The 22,967-nt window shown below is 39.9% G+C and overlaps 1 protein-coding gene across 14 annotated transcripts in view; it reads left to right on the top strand.

The window, feature by feature from the left end:
• BPTF (bromodomain PHD finger transcription factor) overlaps positions 1 to 22,967 on the top strand; it is a 147,023-nt gene that overhangs the window by 77,323 nt on the left and 46,733 nt on the right. For all 14 annotated transcript variants that reach the window (XM_023243981.2, XM_023243984.2, XM_023243983.2 and 11 more), the window contains 4 exons: positions 11,758 to 11,887; positions 12,638 to 12,776; positions 16,087 to 16,266; positions 17,321 to 19,631. In XM_023243981.2, the coding sequence (XP_023099749.2) occupies positions 11,758 to 11,887; positions 12,638 to 12,776; positions 16,087 to 16,266; positions 17,321 to 19,631 (2,760 nt within the window). The remainder of the gene's footprint in view (positions 1 to 11,757; positions 11,888 to 12,637; positions 12,777 to 16,086; positions 16,267 to 17,320; positions 19,632 to 22,967) is intronic.

Genomic DNA, 22,967 nt, shown 5'->3' with positions numbered 1-22,967 from the left:
AAGTCGTTTACACCTGCTAAATTTTCATCTGCTAAGGATTGCTCTAAGGTTTGTGTGTGTGTGTGTGTGTGTGTGTGTGTGTGTGTGTGTGTGTGTGTGTGTGTTTTCCTCACATAAATCTTATGGATACTTATTTTCTTTCTTTTCTCCCTCTTATTTTGAATGTAACTGCTGCTACTCATAGAGGCTTTCACAAATGGGATGGATTTAATTCTTCCTAGGATTAAAAAAAAGAGGGTTGAGTTCAGGTGCTACAGATGGTGCTCACTGGGAGAGGAGAGCTTTATTTTACTTCTTTTTAAGATTTTATTTTTTTTTTCACATTTTTATTGAAATTCTGGTCAGTTAATACCTTTTTTCTACTTCTTACTGATCTCTTTTATCACGCTAGAACAAGGAGAGTCCAAGGCTGTTGCTCCTTCTTCCATTTACCTCGAGACATGACCAAAACAGTTCTGCCCCAACTTTCTTCTGTTCAGCGATCATCCGGAAGCTACTGGTGGTGGACTAAGCAGCCATGTCTCTGGTGACAGAGATCAGTGCTTTGCGAACTAGAGCTTAGCTAAATGTTGCTAAATAAACTCCAATACTCAAACGTAACTTAAAGTGACTAAATCCTACCTTTTATAAATTCATCTCTCAATTTTAAACATTCTAATGGAAGATGGAATTTGACTTTTTTTTTTTAATCAAGGTATTTTTTTTTCTTCCTGGTTTGTCATTAGGACTAGTCTTCTAAACAGGTTACTTAAAGCTATAAAATTATATCATGAATTATATTTGTATTAGTATGACACACCTGGTCATGTATATGAAGGAACTCTTTTTTTTTTTTAATGTTTATTTTTGACAGAGAGTGTGAGTGGGGGAGGGGCAGAGAGAGAGGGAGACACAGGACCTGAAGCAGGTTCCAGGTTCTGAGCTGTCAGCACAGAGCCCAACGCGAGGCTCAAACTCGTGAGCTGTGAGATCATGACCTGAACTGAAGTCGGACGCTTAACCGATTGAGCCACCCAGGCGCCCCAAAAGAACTCTTTTTTAATATGATGAAGTGAGATAAAAATAGAATGCTTTGAATTAAAGAAAAATTTTTTTTCAATGTTTATTTTTTTTTTTGAGAGAGAGAGACAGAGTGCAAGTTGGGGAGGGACAGAGAGAGAGGGAGACACAGAATCAGAGTCAGGCTCAGAATCTGAGCTGTTAGCACAGAACCCCATGCAGAACTCGAACTCACAAACTGCGAGATCATGACCTGAGCTGAAGTCGGACACTTAACCGACTGAGCCATCCAGGTGCCCTTAGAATACTCTGAATTTTAAAAAAATTAGACACCGAGATTCAGAAAAAATAGAAATTAGTAATAGGACTTTCACTTTCCTCAGCGCTCTCCTCAAAAACTTCCAGGTGACAGACCTCTAAGATTTGGCCCTAAAGAACAGTCTAGAAAGTCAACCAGATATTTTATTCTTAAAATGGTTGCTTATTGTGATAGTCAATAATAAAGCTTTGAGAGCCTTCTAAATATCTAACAGTTGCAGAGCATTTAAAAAATAATGATAAGTTATGATTTTTTTGAAAAAACTATAAAGTTTTTGTTGAAAAACAATACTAGAGATGAAAGCATACCTAGATAAATGGAAATATATCTCAGGTTCATGTATAGGAATACTCAGTGTCTTAATAATGTTAATTTTCCTCATGTTACTACATAAATTAATTTCGATAGCATTGATAATTATCATCGGGCTTTCTACTGAATTTGAGAAGGTGATTAAGAAATTTATATTGAGGGGTGCCTGAGTGGCTCATTCAGTTAAGCGTCCAACTCTTGATTTCGGCTCAGGTCATGATCTCAAAGTTCATGAGTTTGAGCCCTGCATCAGGCTCTGCGCTGACAGCTGTAGAGCCTGCTTGGGATTCTCTGTCTCCCTCTCTCTGTCTTCCCCTCCCCACTCATGCACTGTCTCTTTCAAAATAAATAAACTTATTTATTTACTTTTTTTAAAGAAAGAAATTTATATGGACAAGGGCAGTAATAGAAAGGGTAAATTTGAAGGACAGGGTAGAAAGACTCGTCCTACCAGGTAACAAAACTTACTTGGTAGTAATGCTGTGGTGTAGATACAAAGAAATAGACTCGTGATACAGAGTAAACAATCCAAAAAGAGACCAGACCATATATGGAAATATAATAGATAGAGAGTAGCATTAAAAAGGGTGAATTCTTCAGTAACAAGTGTGATGAGGCAATTTGAGTTATCCACATAGAGGAAAATTGGATTTCATTTTTTGTATCTCCACATCCCATATCTTTATAGTCCCCTCCAGGCAGAGTAAATCCTAAATGGTGAAAAGCAAAGCTGCACGAAGAAAATACAAAAGATTCTCTTTATGATTTTGGAATGAAGACAGTTCCTCCTTCTCTCCTTTCTGGCTCCTCTACTTCCCTCTCTTCTTCCTTCCATCCCTTTTTCCTTTGCCTCTTTCCTATATTCTTTCCTTCTCCCTTTCTTCCATCCTCCCTTCCACACTTCATCCTTTTCTCTTACTCTCCATTGCTTTCTTTCCTTCCTGATTCATTCACTATGTCCCAAAATGTACCTAAGTGTGGGATTATTTCTTCCATTTATAAGCTGTTATCTATCAGGTAAGAATAAGTGTACCTTTATGTGTCTGTGTATCTGTGGTTACAAATGACTTTTTTTTTCACGTTTAATATTTTGATACACACATAAGATTGTAATATATGAGCAATAATGGGTCATAATTAAAGGAACACCTGTGAATTCATCAACCAATTTACAAATAAGGACATTATCATTATTACATGTACTTTCTGTTCACATTACCCTGCCTCCTTCTAGAGATAACTGTAATTTTTTTTTTAAGTTTTTTATTTATGTATTCTGAGAGAGAGAGAAAGAGAGACAGTGCAAGTTGGGAAGGAGCAGAGAGAGGGAGAGAGCATCCCAGCAGGCTCCATGCTACCGGTGCAGAGCCCAACACGGGGCTTGAACTCCGGAAACCACGAGATCATGACCTGAGCCAAAACCGAGAGTCAGATGCTTAACCGACTGAGACACCCAGGCACCCCTAGAGAGAACCATAATTTATAAGTGTTTGTTATTCCCTTTTATTATGTAGTTTTATCACATATGTATAGATCAGTGAATGGTGGATTCTTTTCTGTTGTTTGAGTTTTGTAATAATAAATCATTCTAAAAAAACTAAGCCATAGAAAGGTTAAAGGTACATTCATTTTTTTTGTACTATAATCAAAAGAGGGTTAGTATTCACAGTATATTCAAGAACTTCTACAGTTCAAAAAGAAAAAAACCAAACTACTTAGTAGGAAAAAAGGCTACAGATACAAACATAATTCACAGAAGAGGAGACACAAATAGTGAAAAATATGAAAACGTATTTTACCTTCCTGGTAAGATGAGGTAAATGCACATGAAAACTAGGGCCTGGGGCGCCTGGGTGGCTCAGTCGGTTGGGCGTCCGACTTTGGCTCAGGTCATGATCTCACGGTTCGTGGGTTCAAGCCCCACGTCGAGCTCTGCGCTGATAGCTCGGAGCCTGGAGCTTGATTCGGATTCTGTGTCTCCCTCTCCCTCTGCCCCTTCCCCGCTCATGCTCTGTCTCTCTCTGTCTCTTAAAAATGAGTAAACGGGGGCGCCTGGGTGGCGCAGTCGGTTAAGCGTCCAACTTCAGCCAGGTCACGATCTCGCAGTCCGTGAGTTCGAGCCCCGCGTCAGGCTCTGGGCTGATGGCTCAGAGCCTGGAGCCTGTTTCCGATTCTGTGTCTCCTTCTCTCTCTGCCCCTCCCCCATTCATGCTCTGTCTCTCTCTGTCCCAAAAATAAATAAACGTTAAAATTCAAAAAAAAAAAAAACCGAGTAAACGTTAAAAAAAATTAAAAAGAAAAGAAAACTAGGGTCTGTTCTTTCACACCCATCAGATTGTTAAAAATTTAAAGAGTATTGGTAAATATGTGACATAAATAGGAAGAGAATTGATACACTGTTGATAAAAGAGCAACCATTACTGCAACCATTTTAGAGAATAATTTGGCAAAAACAAAGTTGAAAATGCAATTCTACTCCTAATTAAGTACGTCAGAGAGACCTTACATGTGTGTATGAGAAGACCTGTAGGAAGATGTTTCTGATAATATTTTGTAATGGTGAAATTTGGTAACAGTCCCTAAATGCCCATAATGAGGCACCTTCAAGTTATGATGTGGTTCTGTAATGGGCTATTGTATACAGCAGTGAGGCCAGAGTAAGTGTCAGCGAGATTGGCTCTCATACGTTTACAAGAGAGTGAAAATGCTTCTTTTCTTAAAAAATACATGGAGTAGGATTCAATTTATGTAAAGTTTCAAAGCGTATATGCTGATATCATGTTAAAATATTATTTGGGGATACAGAGATTTATAGTAAAACTTTAAAGAAATGCAAGAGCTATATGCTTGAAACTTAAGAAATACACTTTTATTTTTTTATTTTTATTTTTTTCCCCAGTATATGAAATTTATTGTCAAATTGGTTTCCATGCAACACCCAGTGCTCATCCCAAAAGGTGCCCTCCTCAATACCCATCACCCACCCTCCCCCCCTCCCACCTCCCATCAACCCTCAGTTTGTTCTCAGTTTTTAAGAGTCTCTTATGCTTTGGCTCTATCCCACTCTAACCTCTTTTTTTTTTTTTTTTTTTTAAGAAATACACTTTTAAATAAATAACAAATGGTCAAAGAAGAATCGTAATGGAAACTAGTAAACATTTTGAATTGAGAGTTTATGAGAATACTACATACATTGAAATTTGTAGGCTGCAACCAAAGAGTACCTAGGGGAAATTGATAGCCTTCAATGTGTACATTAGAAAGGAAAAACTCCAAATTAGTTAGCTAGGCATACATCTCAAGAAGTCACCTCAAAGAAAGCAAATATTAAGAACTACTATTAGGGGCACCTGGGTGGCGCAGTTGGTTAAGCGCCAGGTCACGATCTTGCGGTCCGTGAGTTCGAGCCCCGCGTCAGGCTCTGAGCTGATGGCTAGGAGCCTGGAGCCTGTTTCCGATTCTGTGTCTCCCTCTCTCTCTGCCCCTCCCCCCGTTCATGCTCTGTCTCTCTCTGTCCCAAAAATAAATAAACACTGAAAAAAAAAATTAAAAAAAAAAAAAGAACTACTATTAAATATTTGATGAAATAGAAAATAAACATACCTTAGAGCCCATCTGATGAGATTATCGGGAAAGAAAAAACAAAGGGGAAAACACAAGTAACCAACATCTAGAATAGAAGAGAGGATATGCCAGTCAGTATTTCTGATTCTCTCTCGCTGGCACTAGGGCTTTTAAACCCTCAGAGGGTCCACTAACATAGTATTCAGGCCTCCTACATCCGTAGAAGAAGGGCTCACTGGGCTTCTAGTTGTGGGTAGAAGGATTGGAGAAGAGGGTCCAGAGAAAGAGGGAGAGAGAGAATCCCAAGCAGGCTTGGTGCTATTGGTGTGGAGCTCTATGTGGGGCTCAATCTCACGAGCTGTGAGATCATGACCTGAGCCAAAATCAAGAGTCAGATGCTTAACAGACTGAGCACCCAGGTGCCCCTCGTTTTAACTTTTCTTAAAGTATTTTTCTAAATTTTATTTATTATTTTTAAAAATTTACATCCAAATTAGCAGATAGTGTAACAATGATTTCAGGAGTAGATTCCTTAGTGTCCATTGCCCATTTAGCCCATCCCCCCTCCCACTACCCCCCCCCACTACCCCTCCAGCAACCCTCAGTTTGTTCTCCATATTTATGAGTCTCTTCTGTTTTGTCCCCTTCCCTGTTTTTATATTATTTTTGTTTCCCTTCCCTTATGTTCATCTGTTTTGTCTCTTAAAGTCCTCATATGAGTGAAGTCGTATGATTTTTGTCTTTGACTGACTAATTTCACTTAGCATAATACCCTCCAGTTCCATCCACGTAGTTGCAAATGGCAATATTCCATTCTTTTTGACTGCTGAGTAATACTCCGTTGTATATATATACCACATCTTCTTTATCCATTCATCCATCGATGGACATTTGGGCTCTTTCCATACTTTGGCTATTGTTGATAGTGCTGCTATAAACATGGGGGTGCCTGTGCCCCTTCGAAACAGCATACCTATATCCTGTGGATCAATGCCTAGTAGTGCAATTGCTGGGTCATAGGGTAGTTCTATTTTTAGTTTTTTGAGGAACCTCCATACTGTTTTCCGGAGTGGCTGCACCAGCTTGAATTCCCAAGTTTTCTTAAAAGTATTAACTGATGGAGTTTGTCAAGAGAAATAAAACATACATATACATATACATGTGTGTGTATATGTGTATGTATGTACATGTTGGCAGATGAAGGCATAATTATATGCAGTTGACCTAAGTAGACACTTAGAAACCCCAAGAAAATTGAAAAACTATCAGAAACAATCTGAAAACTAAATAAGATGGCTGCCATATTGAACAATACATTTTATGTGACAGTAACTATGTAGAAAATACTGTAGGAGTTCTGAGTGAAAATAACATTGTATGAACACATTTAATTTTGCTCCTTGCTTACCTCCATGAAAACTATGGCAAAGGGTTTTTTTTTTTTTTTAAAGCATAAACCCATGGAGAAAAGAGGAACAGTAGAGAATAAAGCACCAATAAAGCCATGGAAGCAGTAATCCAGGTAGACAAATGATACCCTACCAAAGAGGACCATATCCTAAGTCAGTGGGGAGAGCTGAGAATTTTCCCAAGTTATACCACAGAATAATCAAATGGCACAGAAGCAGGAAGTCCATAGCAGTCCACTTTGGATCCGTACCTGCTTACAGCCCTACCAGATGACTCAGAGTGTGGTGAGCCCAGTGTCTTCCAGACCTTGCTCATGCCCTCACCCTCGGATTTCACCAGAAGAGGCTCTTGGAAGCTGTGACACAGAGACAGGTTTATTTTTTTCCTGGGAACCTTCTTTTAATAGTAACAGCATTGCTCTTATGCTCATGCAGCTAGTTTTATTCTTGCTACTGAGTTTTCAAAAGCCAAACTTGCTACTGTTTAGGGTATACACATGGGTGGTAAAACTATAAAGAAAAGGGGATAATAACCCTAAAGTCAAGATAATGACTGCCTGGGAGTGGGACACACTAGCTTCAGATGTATTCGGTTTATCGACAAAGTTCTCTTTCTTAATCTGGTTACATTTTATATATATATGTATATTTTTTTCAACGTTTATTTATTTTTTTGGGGACAGAGAGAGACAGAGCATGAACGGGGGAGGGGCAGAGAGAGAGGGAGACACAGAATCGGAAACAGGCTCCAGGCTCTGAGCCATCAGCCCAGAGCCTGACGCGGGGCTTGAACTCATGGACCGCGAGATCGTGACCTGGCTGAAGTCGGACGCTTAACCGACTGTGCCACCCAGGCGCCCCTATATTTTTTAATTGTAATGAAAAGATCCCCATAACAACAAAACTCTCAGGGTGTCTGGGTGGCTCAGGCAGTTAAGCATCTGACTTCGGCTCAGGTCATGATCTCGCGGCTTGTGGGTTCAAGCCCCGTGTCGGGCTCTGTGCTGACAGCCCAGAGCCTGGAGCTTTGGATTCTGTGTCTCCCTCTCTCTCTGCCCCTCCCCTGCTCATGCTTGTGTCTCTCTCTGTCTCAAAAAAATAAATAAACATAAGAGAAAATTAAAAAAAAAAACAAACTCAAACAACTGGAATGAATTTAACAAGAAATATTTAGGATCATGTAAAGGAATCATTAAAACTTTATTAGGGGCGCCTGGGTGGCGCAGTCGGTTAAGCGTCCGACTTCAGCCAGGTCACGATCTCGCGGTCCGTGAGTTTGAGCCCCGCGTCGGGCTCTGGGCTGATGGCTCAGAGCCTGGAGCCTGTTTCAGATTCTGTGTCTCCCTCTCTCTGACCCTCCCCTGTTCATGCTCTGTCTCTCCCTGTCTCAAAAATAAATAAAACGTTAAAAAAAAAAAATCTTTAAAACTTTATTAAAGATAGGAAGGAGGGGCGCCTGGGTGGCTCAGTCGGTTAAGCGTCCGACTTCAGCTCAGGTCATGATCTCACAGTCCGTGAGTTCGAGCCCCACATCGGGCTCTGTGCTGACCGCTCGGAGCCTGGAGCCTGCTTCGGATTCTGTGTCTCCCTCTGTCTCTTCGCCTCCCCTGCTCATGCTCTGTCTCTCTCTGTCTCAAAAATAAATAAAAAACATTAAAAAAAAAAAAGGTAGAAAGGATACTCAGTAAATGAAAGATAAAGATATATCCTATGTTTAGATGTGTATATTACATTTTCTGAAACCATGTATTATGTTAATTATATTAATCTTCTAAAATTAATATTCATTTGCATTTTGAATAAGATTTTCCCTCCTTGAGGGGCACACAGGCTTGATCAAAATGATACTAATATATCATCTAGGAAAATTAATTGCAAGAAAAGGGAAGTAGGTATGAGGAAGAAAGGAATAGATATTGGAACACTTGTTTTCAATGTTCATTATTTTGAGAGAGAGAAGGGGAGCACATGTTGGGGAGGGGCAGAGAGGCAGGGGGAGGGAGAGAGAAAGAATTCCGAGCAGGCTCCATGCGCTGTGTGAAGCTCAACTCAGAGCTTGATCTCAGGACCTGAGCCAAAATCAAGAGTCGGACGCTTAACCGATTGAGCCACTCAGGTGCCCCAATATTCGAACATTTTCGAAGCTACAATAAAAATAAGATTTTAGGGTAGTAGAGTAGAACAAAGAATCTAGAAATAGACCTAAACACATGTGAGCATCTAGCAATGATAGCACTGCATGTCAGAGAAGGAAGCAGGACCTAGAAAATTTCAGCCTAGCTCCCTGCCTTGGCAAAAACATTCAGATAAACGGAGATTTTTTAAAAAAACAATAACCAAAAAGCTTCAATAAGAAACCGTGGATTAATTTATGTTTTTGTTGTGATACTTTCTTTTTAAACAGATATAAAACCCAGATGCCATAGAGGAAAAAAAGTGGATATATGTATTTAAAATTCTGAGTGGAAAAATAATATTATAATCAAACTCAAAAGATGACAAACTGAGGAAAAATATTTGCACCACAAATGGAAAGTTACCTTAAGTGACAAAGATCTTTTATAAGTGAGAAGGACTAATAGTCCAGTACAGACAAGACAAAGGATTTGAACAGGCATTTTGCAGAAAAATAAATACGAAAGGCCAGTAGACATTAACAAAATGTTTACTCTCTTGCAATTAAAGAAATGTAAATCAAAACAGTGGGATATCATTTCTCATCTCTCACTTGGGCTGATCATCTAGAAGTTTGTTACTAACTTGAGCGAAGGTATGGGAAAACATGGTGGCTTTGTCATTGATGGCAGCGTGAAGTGTGCAATTCTGAAGAACAATGTAGCTTTACTTGTCAGCATTTTAAGTTCAAGGACCTTTGGAGTTAGCTGCCCCACCGCTGGGGAACACCGTGAGCACTCTCCAAGTTTACCAGGAAAGACATAAAACATTGTTCATTATGGCTTTGTTTGTAGTAGCAAAGCAGGCAGGACACGACCCAGGGCACCACGTGGGGATTAGGAGTGGGATGGAAGCTTGGTCCGTACTCTCGGTCAGGCTCTCAGTTGAACCATGGAGGTACAGAAGAGACGCCTGCCACCCCGTGTGCCTCCCCGTATGGACTGGCAGCTAGAGGCTACGCGCTGCCAGCCCGATGGGGCTTCTTCCTTTCTGGGGCCTCCAGGCTGCCAGCGGTAGCCCAGGTTTCTGCCCAAACAAATGGACTTGAATTCCTTCAGAGCTCACCGTTTTCACTGCCGAAACCTAAAGATTGGCTTGGTGGCAGTGAGAGCAATAGAATTTACTCAGGAGTAGCTAACATCCCAGATTAGCTGTAATACTACCTCAGTGGCCTGGCGTCCTCAGCAAAATGGAGCCTTTATATTTGGTGATGAAAATGGACCTGTTTCCCATGTGAACACAAAAGCACAGGCTGAGCACCCAGCCCAGCTGTGAGCTCTCAGAGTGTCACTGCTCCCGTATCCTCCCCCCCCAGTACTCTGTTCCTGGCCACTGTCAGCGAAGATAGTTCAGTTGCCATGTCAGACCTCAACTCGCAGAGAGTTTGAACGCTTAGCCCACAAAAACTCTGTTGAGAAACGCTACCTGAGCCTGGGTCAGTCACTCCTTCCTCTGGCAGGCTGAGGCTGCCAGGTCATCCACCATGGTGCGCCTACAGAGCTTGCCCCGCTCCCTGGTTCCACGAGTAGTGGCACATGGGTGGTATTTGAGTAAGTTAGTCTCCGGGGAGAACCTCCTCCCTTTCCTCCCCTTCCGTCAACTGGGAGAGAATGAAGAATGCTGTTCTAGGGTTGTGCGGCTGATAGGCATGAGCTCTCGGTATGCAGTAGCCTAGATTCTAGGGTCCTATGTTCACAGGGGCACAAAGCTTTCTTGAAAGTGGAGTTCAGTAGGGAGTTTTGGTGGGGGGATGGAGATCAAAAGGATTAAATTCCCCTCTCGTATCTTATTAGCAGCTTGTCCCCCAAGTTGACAAAAGATCTCTCTTTTTTTCCACAAAGTTATGCATGCAAGATTGGCTACATCTGGGTAGGGTGTAATAAAGCAGGTTTTCTACCACTAGAGGTCTCAGAGACAGGGTCCTCTCTTCATAGGTTTTGGTCAGTGTCCTTGTTTATGGGGAATATTCCCATTCACAAAAATGCAGTCTAGTTTTATTTATTTTGAGGGAGAGAGAGAGAGAGAGAGAGACACCACGTGAGTGGGGGAGAGGCAGATAGAGCATCAGCAGAGATACAGCAGGCTCCATGCTACGGGCACAGACCCCAGTGCAGGGCTCGAACCCACGAAACCACAAGATCATGACCTGAGCCAAAACTATGAGTCAGACGTTCAACCGACTGAGCCACCCAGGCATCCCTCCAGTCTAATCATCTTAATGTAGAGCCTCACCACAGGCCTGCCTGTCTCCTTATTACTGGGTGCAATGATATCCGTTTCCCACCCTGGAAAAAGAGTGTGGCCTATGCCCTATTCAGTGACTGGTGGCCTCATCAGTGTGGTCCTTCCTTCCTCTTACCCAAAAGCAGGAACCTTGTCAGCCCTTTTCTCTGTGGATGTAGAAAGCCTGAATTCTACATTAGTGTAAAGGCTTTAAACCCCCGAGTGCTAGATAGAATTAGAAATACTAGTTGGTAGGTTTTTGGATTTTTTGGTCTTTTTTGAGGGAAGGAAATAATGTATTCTTTAATAGGGAACAGGTTTAATTATAGTATGTCCACGCAGTGGTGTATATTATGTAATTCTTTAAGAATATCCATATCTTCTGGTATATGGAAAGATCTTCTAATGCAATTATTCATTGATTAAAAACTGTGTAGTTGTGATTGTAATATATCCCTTTTGTGTAAATATATTGGTGTATATATATGTATTGGTAGTTTCAGGAATAAGCCATAAGTGAGTGTATTTCTTATTGGAGGGCATATGGGAAGGATGGCATGGTTTTGCCTTTTTCTGCTGTTTCATTTTTCCTGTTACGGAATTGTTACGGATTTTTGTGAACTGGGGTTATCTGGGTTGTGGGATTATAGCTAACCATTCTTTGATTCTAACTTCCTGACTTGCAGTACTGTATTTTTATCTTTTTAATGTATGTTTCAAAGTTAAATGCAGTTCTTTCTATTCATGTCTTCTTAGGTTACACAGAATGACATCAATTGAAAGAGAAGAGAAGGAGAAAGTCAAGAAAAAAGAGAAAAAACAAGAAGAGGAAGAAACGATGCAACAAGCCACGTGGGTAAAATATACATTTCCAGTTAAACATCAGGTAATTTTTATTATAGTCTTTTAAAATAGTGTTAGCCATTTCTGAGGCTTGTATTCTGCAACTTTAGGTACTTAAATTTTGTTTTGCTTTTGGCACAGTCTTTTATTTAATATAGTTGGAATAAAGTAAGTCTTTCTGGCGATTTCTATAAGCAGAGGTTTGTCTCGGTAGAATGTAGGTGGGCTATTAGACTAATTGGTTGAAATTGTTCTAAAACTGTAACACTTGTGTTACATTTTTCATATTAGAAAGGGGTCTCGTCAGCCCTGGCACAACGCAGGTTTGAATTGCATGGGTTCACTTACAAACAGGTTGTCTCGATAAATACAGTATAGTACCTGTAAGTGTATTTTTTGTTCCTTGTGATTTTCTTAATAACATTTTCTTCTCTCTAGCTTACTCTGTTGTAAAGAATGTAGTATATAGTACACGTAACATACAAAATATGTGTTAACTGACTGTGTTATTGGTAAGGCTTAGGTCAACGGTAGGTTGTTGGTAGTTAGTTTTGAGGGAGTTGCAAGTTAGACGTGGATTTTTGACTGCACGGGGGGTCAGCAAACCCCCATGTTGTTCAGGGTTCAGCTGTCTTCAGTTTTTTCACGAATGTGTAATTCCTGTTGAAAACAAAATTGATTGGTAAACTTATTTGCCTGACTGTGGATCTTGTTTGGTAAAAATGTATAAAACCACATATGTTTTATAAGCATCCTCATTCTTGTTTAATCAGAGTGTTTTCATTCACACCAGGTTTGGAAACAAAAAGGAGAGGAATACAGAGTTACGGGATATGGTGGTTGGAGCTGGATTAGTAAAACTCATGTTTATAGGTTTGTTCCTAAATTGCCAGGCAATACTAATGTGAATTACAGAAAGTCATTAGAAGGAAGTAAGTAATTGAAGTTATTTTTCCTGTATTAATGTTTCTGATTTGTACTGTTTCTTACAAAATGAGGTTTACTGACCATATTTTAGATGAAAGTTTTCTCTGAAATTTTTAACAGAACATGGCAAAACTACCGATGTAGTTGGTATAAATTCTAAAATATTTTAAACCTTTATAAAATATTTAAACCTTTATTCTCAGGATTGTGATACTTAGGGTTTCAGTTAAAGAAAGAGGCTAGAATAGGACTTGTTAAAAAAAAAAAAAGAAAAAAGGTCTCAGCCACCTAGTTGTTTTTCTGAAATCTTAAATTCAGTATTACTTGACTTGCTAAGGAGCTACATATCTGGTAACCTCAGCATTGTGGCACATAACAAAACCAAATAGCAAGTGGTGGAGAACTCACTAACACTTCCACATAAACAAGGTATTAACTCAATTTGTGCTACTCGCTAACAATTTTATTAGTATTTAGAATCACAGAACTCTAGAGGGGAACTACCCTACTAAGAGACTATATGTATCTATATCTATAGACTATATATATCTATGCCTATAGATATATATATAGATATATAATTTTTTTAATGTTTTATGTATTTTTGAGAGAGAGATCACGAGTGGAGGAAGGGCAGAGAGAGACGGGGGGACAGAGGATCCAAAGCAGGCTCCGCACTGACAGCAGAGAGCCCAATGCAGGGCTCAAACTCATAAACCATGAGATCATGACCTGAAGTCAGACGCTGAACCAAAGGAGCCATCCAGGCGCCCCAAGAGACCATATGTTTTCAAACTCACAGCACACGAGCAGATTATTTCACGGAGATACTAAGTGACGTACAGTTCACACAGGGATAGAATCCTGACTGGAATCCGTGTCTCCTGGCTTCCATTGTCCTTTTTGCACACTACGTTGCAAGATCTCCTTTGTAATCTGAGCAACTTTCAAAAGTAGTTCTGCTTGCTATGCAGTGTAATTTGCTAGTCTTTGGTGCAATGTGTTCTTTCCTAAAAAGCCTAGGTGATAGTAGGTACTTGGCAAATATTAAATTCTATTATGATCTGATCATATCCAAGCAAAATGTACATTTTGATAAAGTCTGAAAGATGGTTACAATTTTTTTATTGCCATTTTGTTGCTCCAGCCGCCCATGTAGCACTTAGAATTATAGAGAGCTCTGTGTTTACTTATGTCTGACCTGGTCTGTCTGTGTAGTGAAATCCAGATTATCAATAAGCAAAATATTTAGGCTTTTGCAGATTTATCTTGAATCCAGTTTCCTTAGCATGTGGTTTCTATTGTGCAAATGGCGGGCCTTTATCCATTCAGGTACCAGGTTGGTCTTCTAGCATCTTCGGAGCCTTTCCTCTCAGGTGGTAGCACATTGTTGGTTTAGCTTAACTACAGGATAGGAATTATGGCGAAGGCATTAGTAACCACCAATTTATAATCTCAGAACTATTAGTCCCTATCATAATGGCGAATCTAGTCTGATCATATGATAGAGGCACAGATGTGTTAGAACAGAGAGAAACACAGTTCAGGGAACACTTGACAGCATCAGAAGACTATAGAGTGTTTGACTTGCTTGACTGCTGTGTCCCTTATCTGTAACCTCCATTCTAACTCAGACTGTATACCTTTGATTTGCACATTAATTTATAAGTGTCAATACAGGTATTAATGTGCAAGGGTTAATAACAGATATGAATTAATCATTTTTTAAAATTTATTTTTATATTTTTATATTTATTTATTTTTGAGAGAGCACGTGCATGCAAGTGGGGGAGGGGCAGAGAGAGACTCCCAGGCAGGCTCCACGCTGTCAGCATGGGGCTCCATCCCACAACCTAGAGATCACAACCTGAGTCAATACCAAGAGTCAGACACTTAACCAACTGAGCCACCTGCGCTCCCTTTGTTAATAGTCTGTCAAGGAGACCTTTCATGGAGAGGAAATCCCAAACGTTTTATAAATCGTCCATTAAGTGTCCAGGATCTTAAAGCTTATAAATGGGGTACTACTGACATATAAAGCTCTTTGTGAGCAACTTGAAATCATTGAAAAAGTATTGCCCAGTTATTCTGAAATAACTACAAAAGCATTGAAGAAAGAGAGTATCAGTTTAGTTTTTTGTCCTTTCGTTACCTGTGGGGTCTAGACACATCCTGTCACCGTTTTCTATGATTCTTTTCTTCTCTCACCAATATCCTGCTGTCTTGACAGATACTGGCTTTGTTTTTTGCACTCTTTCCCCTTTCAGGCAGATCTTTTTGGAAGGAGTCATTTTTATTTAAATAAAAAATAGGTTCACCTTGCTAAGTCCTTGGGATATTCGGGTTCAAGTGAAAAGAAAAGGTAGAAATGCCTCTAAGGCCTAAGAAAATTCATCTAGACAATAGTTCTATATCGTAGCCTTGATTTTTTTTTTTTTTTCCTTCTGGAAAGTTGAAGCTACACAAAAGTAAAAGAATAATGAACTCCCATGTAATCATCATTCAACTTTAACAGTTACCAAGTTCTGTCACTCTTCTTTCACTTGTCACTCCCTACTTTTTTCCTAGAGTTGTTTCCCTTGTACTTAAAGCAAATTCCAGAAATCATGTTATTTTCCAGTACAGTATATCTCTCTAGTTAGAGTGGACGTTCATAACCATCATGCTATTATCCAGTCAGCAAACTGACACTATTTAACATACTCATCTTGAGATTCTCAGTTCCTACCCCAGGTACCCCAGTTGTGTCAGAGAGGCCATTTTACTCTTGGCAGTAAACCAGGTCCAAACAAGGCCAAACATTGCATTTAGTCATTTCCCTTAAGTCTCTTTTATTCTGTGATAAATGCTATGATTCCTTACCTGGGGGCGGTGGGGGCCAGGGGAAGTATGTAAACAAACTTTTGTAATTAATTTCATTGGATCTTGGATATCTTTGAAGTTTGTCCGTGGAGTCTGGGTGAAAAATACTTAAGTATTTATCCTTCTAATATGATTCTTTAACACAAAATATGTTAGAAACACTGATATAGAATCTGTAAAGTCACTGAACAGGTTGAAATAGTTGTCCTATGTGAAAGCTTCTTTCTGAAGCACATCTAAAATGCAGTCTTCTTTTAATGCTTTAGGTCAGCCAAGCATATTAGGGAAGTATATACTGTCTTCAGTGTTTGTGTGTGTGTGTGTGTGTGTTTAATTTAAAAAGCAGTATAAATTGCTGAAAATACTTGATAATTTCCACTAAACTAGACTTATTACAGTAAATTGCTAATATTCAGAATACCTGTCATTATTATATACTTCATTCTTTTTCAGCCAAAAATAATGTGGATGAAAATATGGATGAATCAGATAGAAGAAAAAGTCCACGAAGTCCAAAAAAAATAAAAACAGAGCCCGATTCTGAGAAAGATGAGGTAAAAGATTCAGATGCTACAAAAGGAGCAGACCAAAGTGAAATGGATGTTTCCAGGATTGCTGAGAAGAAGGACCAAGGTAAGGAGAGTCCGGGGTGGAGGGCAGCCTGGGGATGCTAAGGTTGCACGGGATCTAGTTCGCACAGCAGGAGAGGTACTGCCTTGTCTTTCTCTGATGATCACAGCTTTATTGAAACATAATTCATATTCTAGATAATCTACCCATTTAAAGGGTACAATTTAGTGGTTTTTAGTATTTCACTGAGTTGTTCAACCATCATCACAGTGAATTTTAGAGCATTTTCGTCACCCCAAAAAGAAACCTCATACTCATTAGCGGTCAGTCTCCAGTCCTCCCTAACTCCCCTCACCAGCCTCAATGTACTTTCTGTCTCTGGATTTGCCTGTTTTGGACATGACGTATAAATGGAATCATGTAATATGTGGTCCATTGTGACTGGCTTCTTTGACCTGGTGTCATGTTTTCAAGGGTCATCCATGTTGTAGCAGGTGTCAGGATTTTGTCATTCCTTTTTATTTCTGCGTAGTATTCCATTTTGTGGATGGTGCCACATCTTGCTTATCCACTCATCGGTTGATGGCCATTTGGGTTGTTTCTACTTCCTGGCTGTTATGAATATTGATATGAACATTCATGTTGGGTAAATACCCAGTAGTGGAATTACTGGGTCATTAAGCTAACTCTGTGTCCAACCTTCTGAGGAACTTACATTGCCTTTTGTGAAAAGCTATATTTTAAAAACTAGGTAAGATACTAGCCTTAAGATATTTTATGACTACAAAATATTTTATACAGAATCTGACATGAAGGTACTGGTGTATGGAGTAGCTGTCACAGGCTAAGTAGTTTTTCATTGTAACATTCTATTTTCAGATGCTAAGAATCAGAATATTTAAATATTTACAATATGTGTGTGTTTTTTAACGTTTTATAAAGTTTAGCCCTGTCCATTGACCTATCTTAATCCTATGTCAGGAGCTTTCAAATATATATTTATATTTAAGCCCTTGAGTGAAAATAAGAACCATTGGTAGTTTTTAAAATAAAAACATTATGAGTTCCACATTTGAGAGTAAAAAATTTCACTTACATAAATGTCTTTATTTCACAGATGTAAAAGAAGTTTTAGATTCTGACAATGATAAATCCTTTAAGGAAGAACCAATGGAAATAGATGATGATGTGAAAACAGAGCCACATATAAATTGTCAGGAAAGTTCTCAAGTAGATGTGGTCAATGTCAGTGAGGGTTTTCATCTAAGGACTAGTTATAAAAAGAAAATTAAATCATCCAAACTAGATGGACTTCTTGAAAGGAGAATTAAACAGTTTACACTGGAAGAAAAACAGCGCCTTGAAAAGATGAAGTTGGAGGGTGGAATTAAGGGTATCGGAAAGACCTCTACAAGTTCTCTGAAAAGTCTTTCTGAGTCTCCAGTAATAACTAAAGCAAAAGAAGGGTGTCAAAGTGACTTGCTTATTAAACAAGAACAAAGCCCTAATGCAAGTAATGATAAATCTGAAGATTTGATTCGGGGATGTTCACAGAGCGATTCCTCAATTCTTGGAATCAGTGATCCTGATCATACAACAAACAAACTTTATCCAAAAGATCAAATGTTAGATGACGTCTCCATTCAGAGTCCAGAGACAAACTGTCAGAAACAAAATTCGGTTGGAAATGACATAGATGAGAGTCTCTCTGAACCTACCAGTAAAGGCCAGGAACCTAGTAAGATTAAAACCAAAGGAAGTGATTTTCTCGTTGATGACTCCAAACTAGCCAGTACAGATGAAATTGGTACTTTGATCTATAAGAACAAAAAACCACTCATACAGGAGGATAATGACACCATTGTTTCTCCTTCCCAGAGCCCTTCACTTCCATCAGTACCTAAAAGTATCGATGATAGAGATATCCCATCTCTGTCAAAAGCAATGGACTTTGAAGGAAAACTGGGATGTGACTCTGAATATAATAGCACTTTGGAAAATAGTTCTGATACTATGTCTATTCAAGACAGCAGTGAAGAAGATATGATTGTTCAGAATAGCAGTGAAAGTATTTCTGAACAGTTCATAACTCAAGAACAAGGTATTGAAGGCTTGGAACCATTGAAACGTGAGTTTGTTTCAGATCAGTCCACTGGAAACTGTGACAAGAGACCACAGAGTAAGGTAACTGAAGCAAATGGTAAAAAAACAAGTCAAGAACAGAAATTAGAGGAGAGATCAGTTAAATGTATTGATCAAGTCAATCTAAAAAGTAGCACTGACAAAAAGAATAATGAAAATCGAGAGTCTGAAAAGAAAGGACAGAAAGCGAGCACCTTTCAAATAAATGGAAAAGATAATAAATCTAAAGTATATTTGAAAGGGGAATGCTTGAAAGAAATCTCTGAGAGTAAAGTAGTAAGTGGCGATGTTGAACCAAAGCTTAATAATATAAGTAAAATAATTCCTGAAAATGATATTAAGTCTTTGACCATTAAAGAATCTGCTGTAAAGCCGTTCATGAATGGTGATGTCATCATGGAAGATTTTAATGAAAAAAACAACGTGGAAACAAAATCATGTTTACTGAGATCTTCTGATGCTGGAGGTGACTACCAGGATGGCCTAGAGACCCTGCCTTCAACCAAAGAGTCTGAGAGTATACATACTACCACACCTCCACTGTCTTGTCCAGAAAGCAGTTCAACAAACCAGGTAGAAGATATGGAAATTGAAACCTCAGAAGTTAAGAAAGTTACTCCCTCACCTGTTACTTCTGGAGAGGAATCTAACCTCAGTAATGATTTTGTTGATGAAAATGGGCTGCCTACCAGCAAAGATGAAAATGTCAACGGAGAGTCTAAGAGGAAAACCGTCATCACAGAAGTCACCACTATGACATCCACGGTGGCCACGGAATCAAAAACCGTAATCAAAGTAGCAAAAGGTGATAAGCAGACTGTGGTCTCTTCCACAGAAAACTGTGCCAAATCCACTGTCACGACCACCACTACAACGGTAACAAAGCTTTCCACACCCTCCATGGGCAGCAGCGTGGACATCATCTCTGTGAAGGAGCAAAGCAAAACTGTGGTCACCACAACAGTGACAGACTCACTGACCACTGCAGGAGGCACTCTGGTAACATCTATGACCGTGAGCAAAGAATATTCCACAAGGGACAAAGTGAAACTCATGAAGTTTTCAAGACCCAAGAAGACTCGTTCAGGTACTGCTCTGCCATCCTATAGAAAATTTATCACCAAGAGCAGCAAGAAGAGCATATTTGTGTTGCCTAATGATGACTTAAAAAAGTTGGCCAGAAAAGGAGGAATCCGAGAAGTCCCTTATTTTAATTACAATGCAAAACCTGCCTTGGATATATGGCCGTATCCTTCTCCTAGACCAACCTTTGGTATCACTTGGAGGTATGTACTTTAAAATGTATTTGGGGAAGGGAGAAAGTCTTAAAAGCAGTATCTAGTAAGCATCTCTCTCTCTCTCTCTCTCTTTTTTTTTTTTTTTTTTTTTTGTAAAAAATGAGATATAATTGAGATAAGACAGGGAAGCGGAAATTTAATGGGCCAAGTTAGTAATGGAAATAAGATACAGAGAATCTTGAATTTGGCCAGCTGGGAGGTACCAAAGTTTACTTAGGGAAAAATGTTAAAAGACTGAAAAAAATATGTGGGAATTCTTTAAAATGAAATTCAGTTTTACTTTTCACAAGACGGAAGAAACAGGGAAAACGTAGTTGTTTTTGTGGTCTGACTTTCCAAGTTACTGCCATGTGTTTTCCTGGGGAATGAGAGAGTTGCAGAATTGGATAATCAACTTTCTGGAGTTTGGTATTTTATTTCTATTAGGTAATTCATAAAAACATAAGATACAGGAGATATGCCTGTGAATCACACAAGGTCCATCATGATGTGGAAATCTTCCTAATGTAATTTATTTGCATGAGAAGCATGTGTTTCTGGAGTTCTCTGTTATTTATGTGCGAAGAGGTGGTCCCAAGAGGGTCCTGAGGAACGAGTTTTTAAAACCCAGAAATAGTCTTAAATTAAGGTTTTCTGGGCATTAAGCTTTGGGGATGAGTCATAAGTACGTAGTGCTGTCAGTTGTAAGATCGTGTAGTTTTATATTGGAAAGGATCTTAGAAATTCTTATCTTTTATAGATGTGGAATAATTTGCCTCTGGCCACAGAGGGACAGAGTTAGGAATAGTGCCCGGTTTTCCTAAACCCCCAGTCCAGTACTTTATCTGCTATATGACATTTTCACATATCTGTCCTTGCTTTGTCCTTTTTCTTGTCCTTGTCTTTTTATCTTTTCACCCTCACCACTGGAAAGGATGAAACATAAACACCGAAGACGTAAGAGTTGTGTGGGGCATGCTCAGGAGTCAGGAACAGTCTTGATTTCTGCTAGATTTTGATAGGAACCTAAAATTATTTCAGCAAGTGACTGAGCAGACTCCATTTCACGTTAGGCTTCATTTCTGTGTATCTGTGATTCCACTTTCTTTAAGTTAAAATCATACGTGTGTGTGTGTGTGTGTGTGTGTGTGTGTGTGTGTGTTTCTTTTATATTACAGCTGGCTAGTATGATCAAAGAAAACCAAAACCAAAACGAAGTGTAAATGAGTACTCTCGATAAAGAAATTAACTTATTAATATGACCAGTCATATTTGGTTTGACCAAGGTTTTTATAACTCATCTTTTGATTTGAATTAAAATATCACTCCATTACACATTCAATAGAGACAGCTGAAAAGTACAATTTCTCTGCAGGGCCTGCAATGAAGGATTTGCAGAATCCTGCAGGGAATCAAGGAACTCTTCATTACAGTTCATGGATTTATAGGATTACTCTGCACTTTTCTGCTTTCTTCATTGAGAGCGGTCCCAAAATGTATCCTTGACTGTCCTGCAGGTAACTTCTTTCCCACTGGAAAAGTTACTATGTACAAATACTTTAATTACAATGACCTGGCAGTTGTGGAGGCCGACCTTTCTGCTCTTTTCTTTTCTCAAGTGGAAGGTAGGCTCAACTGGGAAGTACTTTTCTCTGAACCAGTTCTGATCACGTGTTGCCCAGGGCCCTTTTCTGCACGGCTGGGTTTCAGGAGCCTTGTATTGTTATGTTTTAATATGCACTGTGGGCACCACTGGTATCTGTTTAGTTAATTTCTCATTTTTTAATGGAAGGAAATACCTTCCTGTACATTTTAAACAGATATTGCCATCAGATACATGCTAACGTCTGAATTTGCTGAAGTTGAGAGAAACATAATCCCTTTTATCTAACAGAGGCATGGGTAAATATGTAAACTATTCTTGACTTTAGAATGCATTTTTAAAAAGTGTATTGCTGTAAAAATCATGCATGGGAAATGCATTTTTATACTCACACTTGAATCAGTTATGTCTGATGCTTAGCGTAGAAGCTAAGAATGTCAGAGGTGCATGTTTGATCTTTATTAATTTAATGGTAAGGCTGAGCAGCAGTGAAAAGCGAAACTTGTCTTGTCAACTCATTAGGCCTCTTTTTTCTTCCACGCTGTCCATTCCCTTACTTCCTTTCTCCTGGGCCCTGATTCTGTGTTTCATTATCACTTTGAACCAGTAGTTGTCTCCCCAGCTCTGCCCCAGTGATCCTCCTAAAAGGCAGATCTACCCTGTGAATGTTCTGACTGAGCTGAGCAAGCCTTCAGCTGCGGGGCAGGTAGGGGACAGCCTTCGCTCGTACACCCCCATCTGTGAGAAGCACTTCCCTCCATGACCCATCCTACACTGCAGACGCTTCCGAGGCCTTAACATGGATCGCCTTTAATGCTCTTTCTTCTCTTACCCTTCCACTTGGTGCGGCACGTCTGGCTCTGCCTTCCTCTCTCATGCCAGCTTCATCTCTCGCCGCACCGCCACCCCCCTGCCCTCCGGTCGTAGCACGCCAGATGTGGTTCCCGGAGGAAGCGTCTGCTGTCGCACACTTTCCCCCTGAGCGTACATACGTGTGTCCCTTGCCCTTGTGCAGCCACCCCCCCCCATCTTTGTCCTTTGGGACTCCAGCAAAGCTCTGATCCCCGTCCCTGAGCCGAGTCGGGTGCCCCTCGTGCTCTCCTCTGTCACAGCTCCTGAGGATACAGGAGCAGATCGTAATTCACATCCCTGCCTCCAGCTCCTCTCAGTTAGTCTAAAGCACATGGAAGGCACGCAAGTATTCTTCCAAGGAATGCACGAATGAACAGGCTTCAGGTGTGTTCCTCACCTGGCGGTGTTTCCCTTGTGAAATAGAGACGCACTGAAGTTGCTGTTTGACTGTAGAGAGTGATCTGAGGAAGAAGAGAGAATGAGAAACATTTCTCTTTCCAAGTACATCCCCATTTGGTGTCCCGGGTTCCCTAGGCATTTCTGTAGGGTGTGGTCTGAAAGTGACACGTACTTCCCCCCGCTCCCAGGATACCCCTGCAGCGGTTAGCGTTCGCCCTCCCATTCGAGCATTGTTCTGTCCAGGTCACAGGATTCACAGGGCGGCAGCACAGCAAAGGAGGTACTGGTGTCCCAGGTGGAGATGGGAATGTAAGAAGCTGCAGCAAGTGTTTGGCGAGAGCAGTCCCCTTCTCACACTGTTCATTTCCCCAGCTTCATGTTTAGAATAGAAAGCATTGCCTCTTAAATACAAATTGTCTAAGGTCTACCTTATTCTACCTCTCTTAGAGGAGGGAATTATTTTAGTTGTATAGGTTTTCTGTACACCACAA

Source organism: Felis catus, chromosome E1 (assembly GCF_018350175.1).
Source record: "Felis catus isolate Fca126 chromosome E1, F.catus_Fca126_mat1.0, whole genome shotgun sequence".
Taxonomy (NCBI): Eukaryota; Metazoa; Chordata; class Mammalia; order Carnivora; family Felidae; genus Felis; species Felis catus.
Note: the sequence above shows the minus strand (reverse complement) of the source record. Positions and strands in the feature narration are given on the sequence as shown.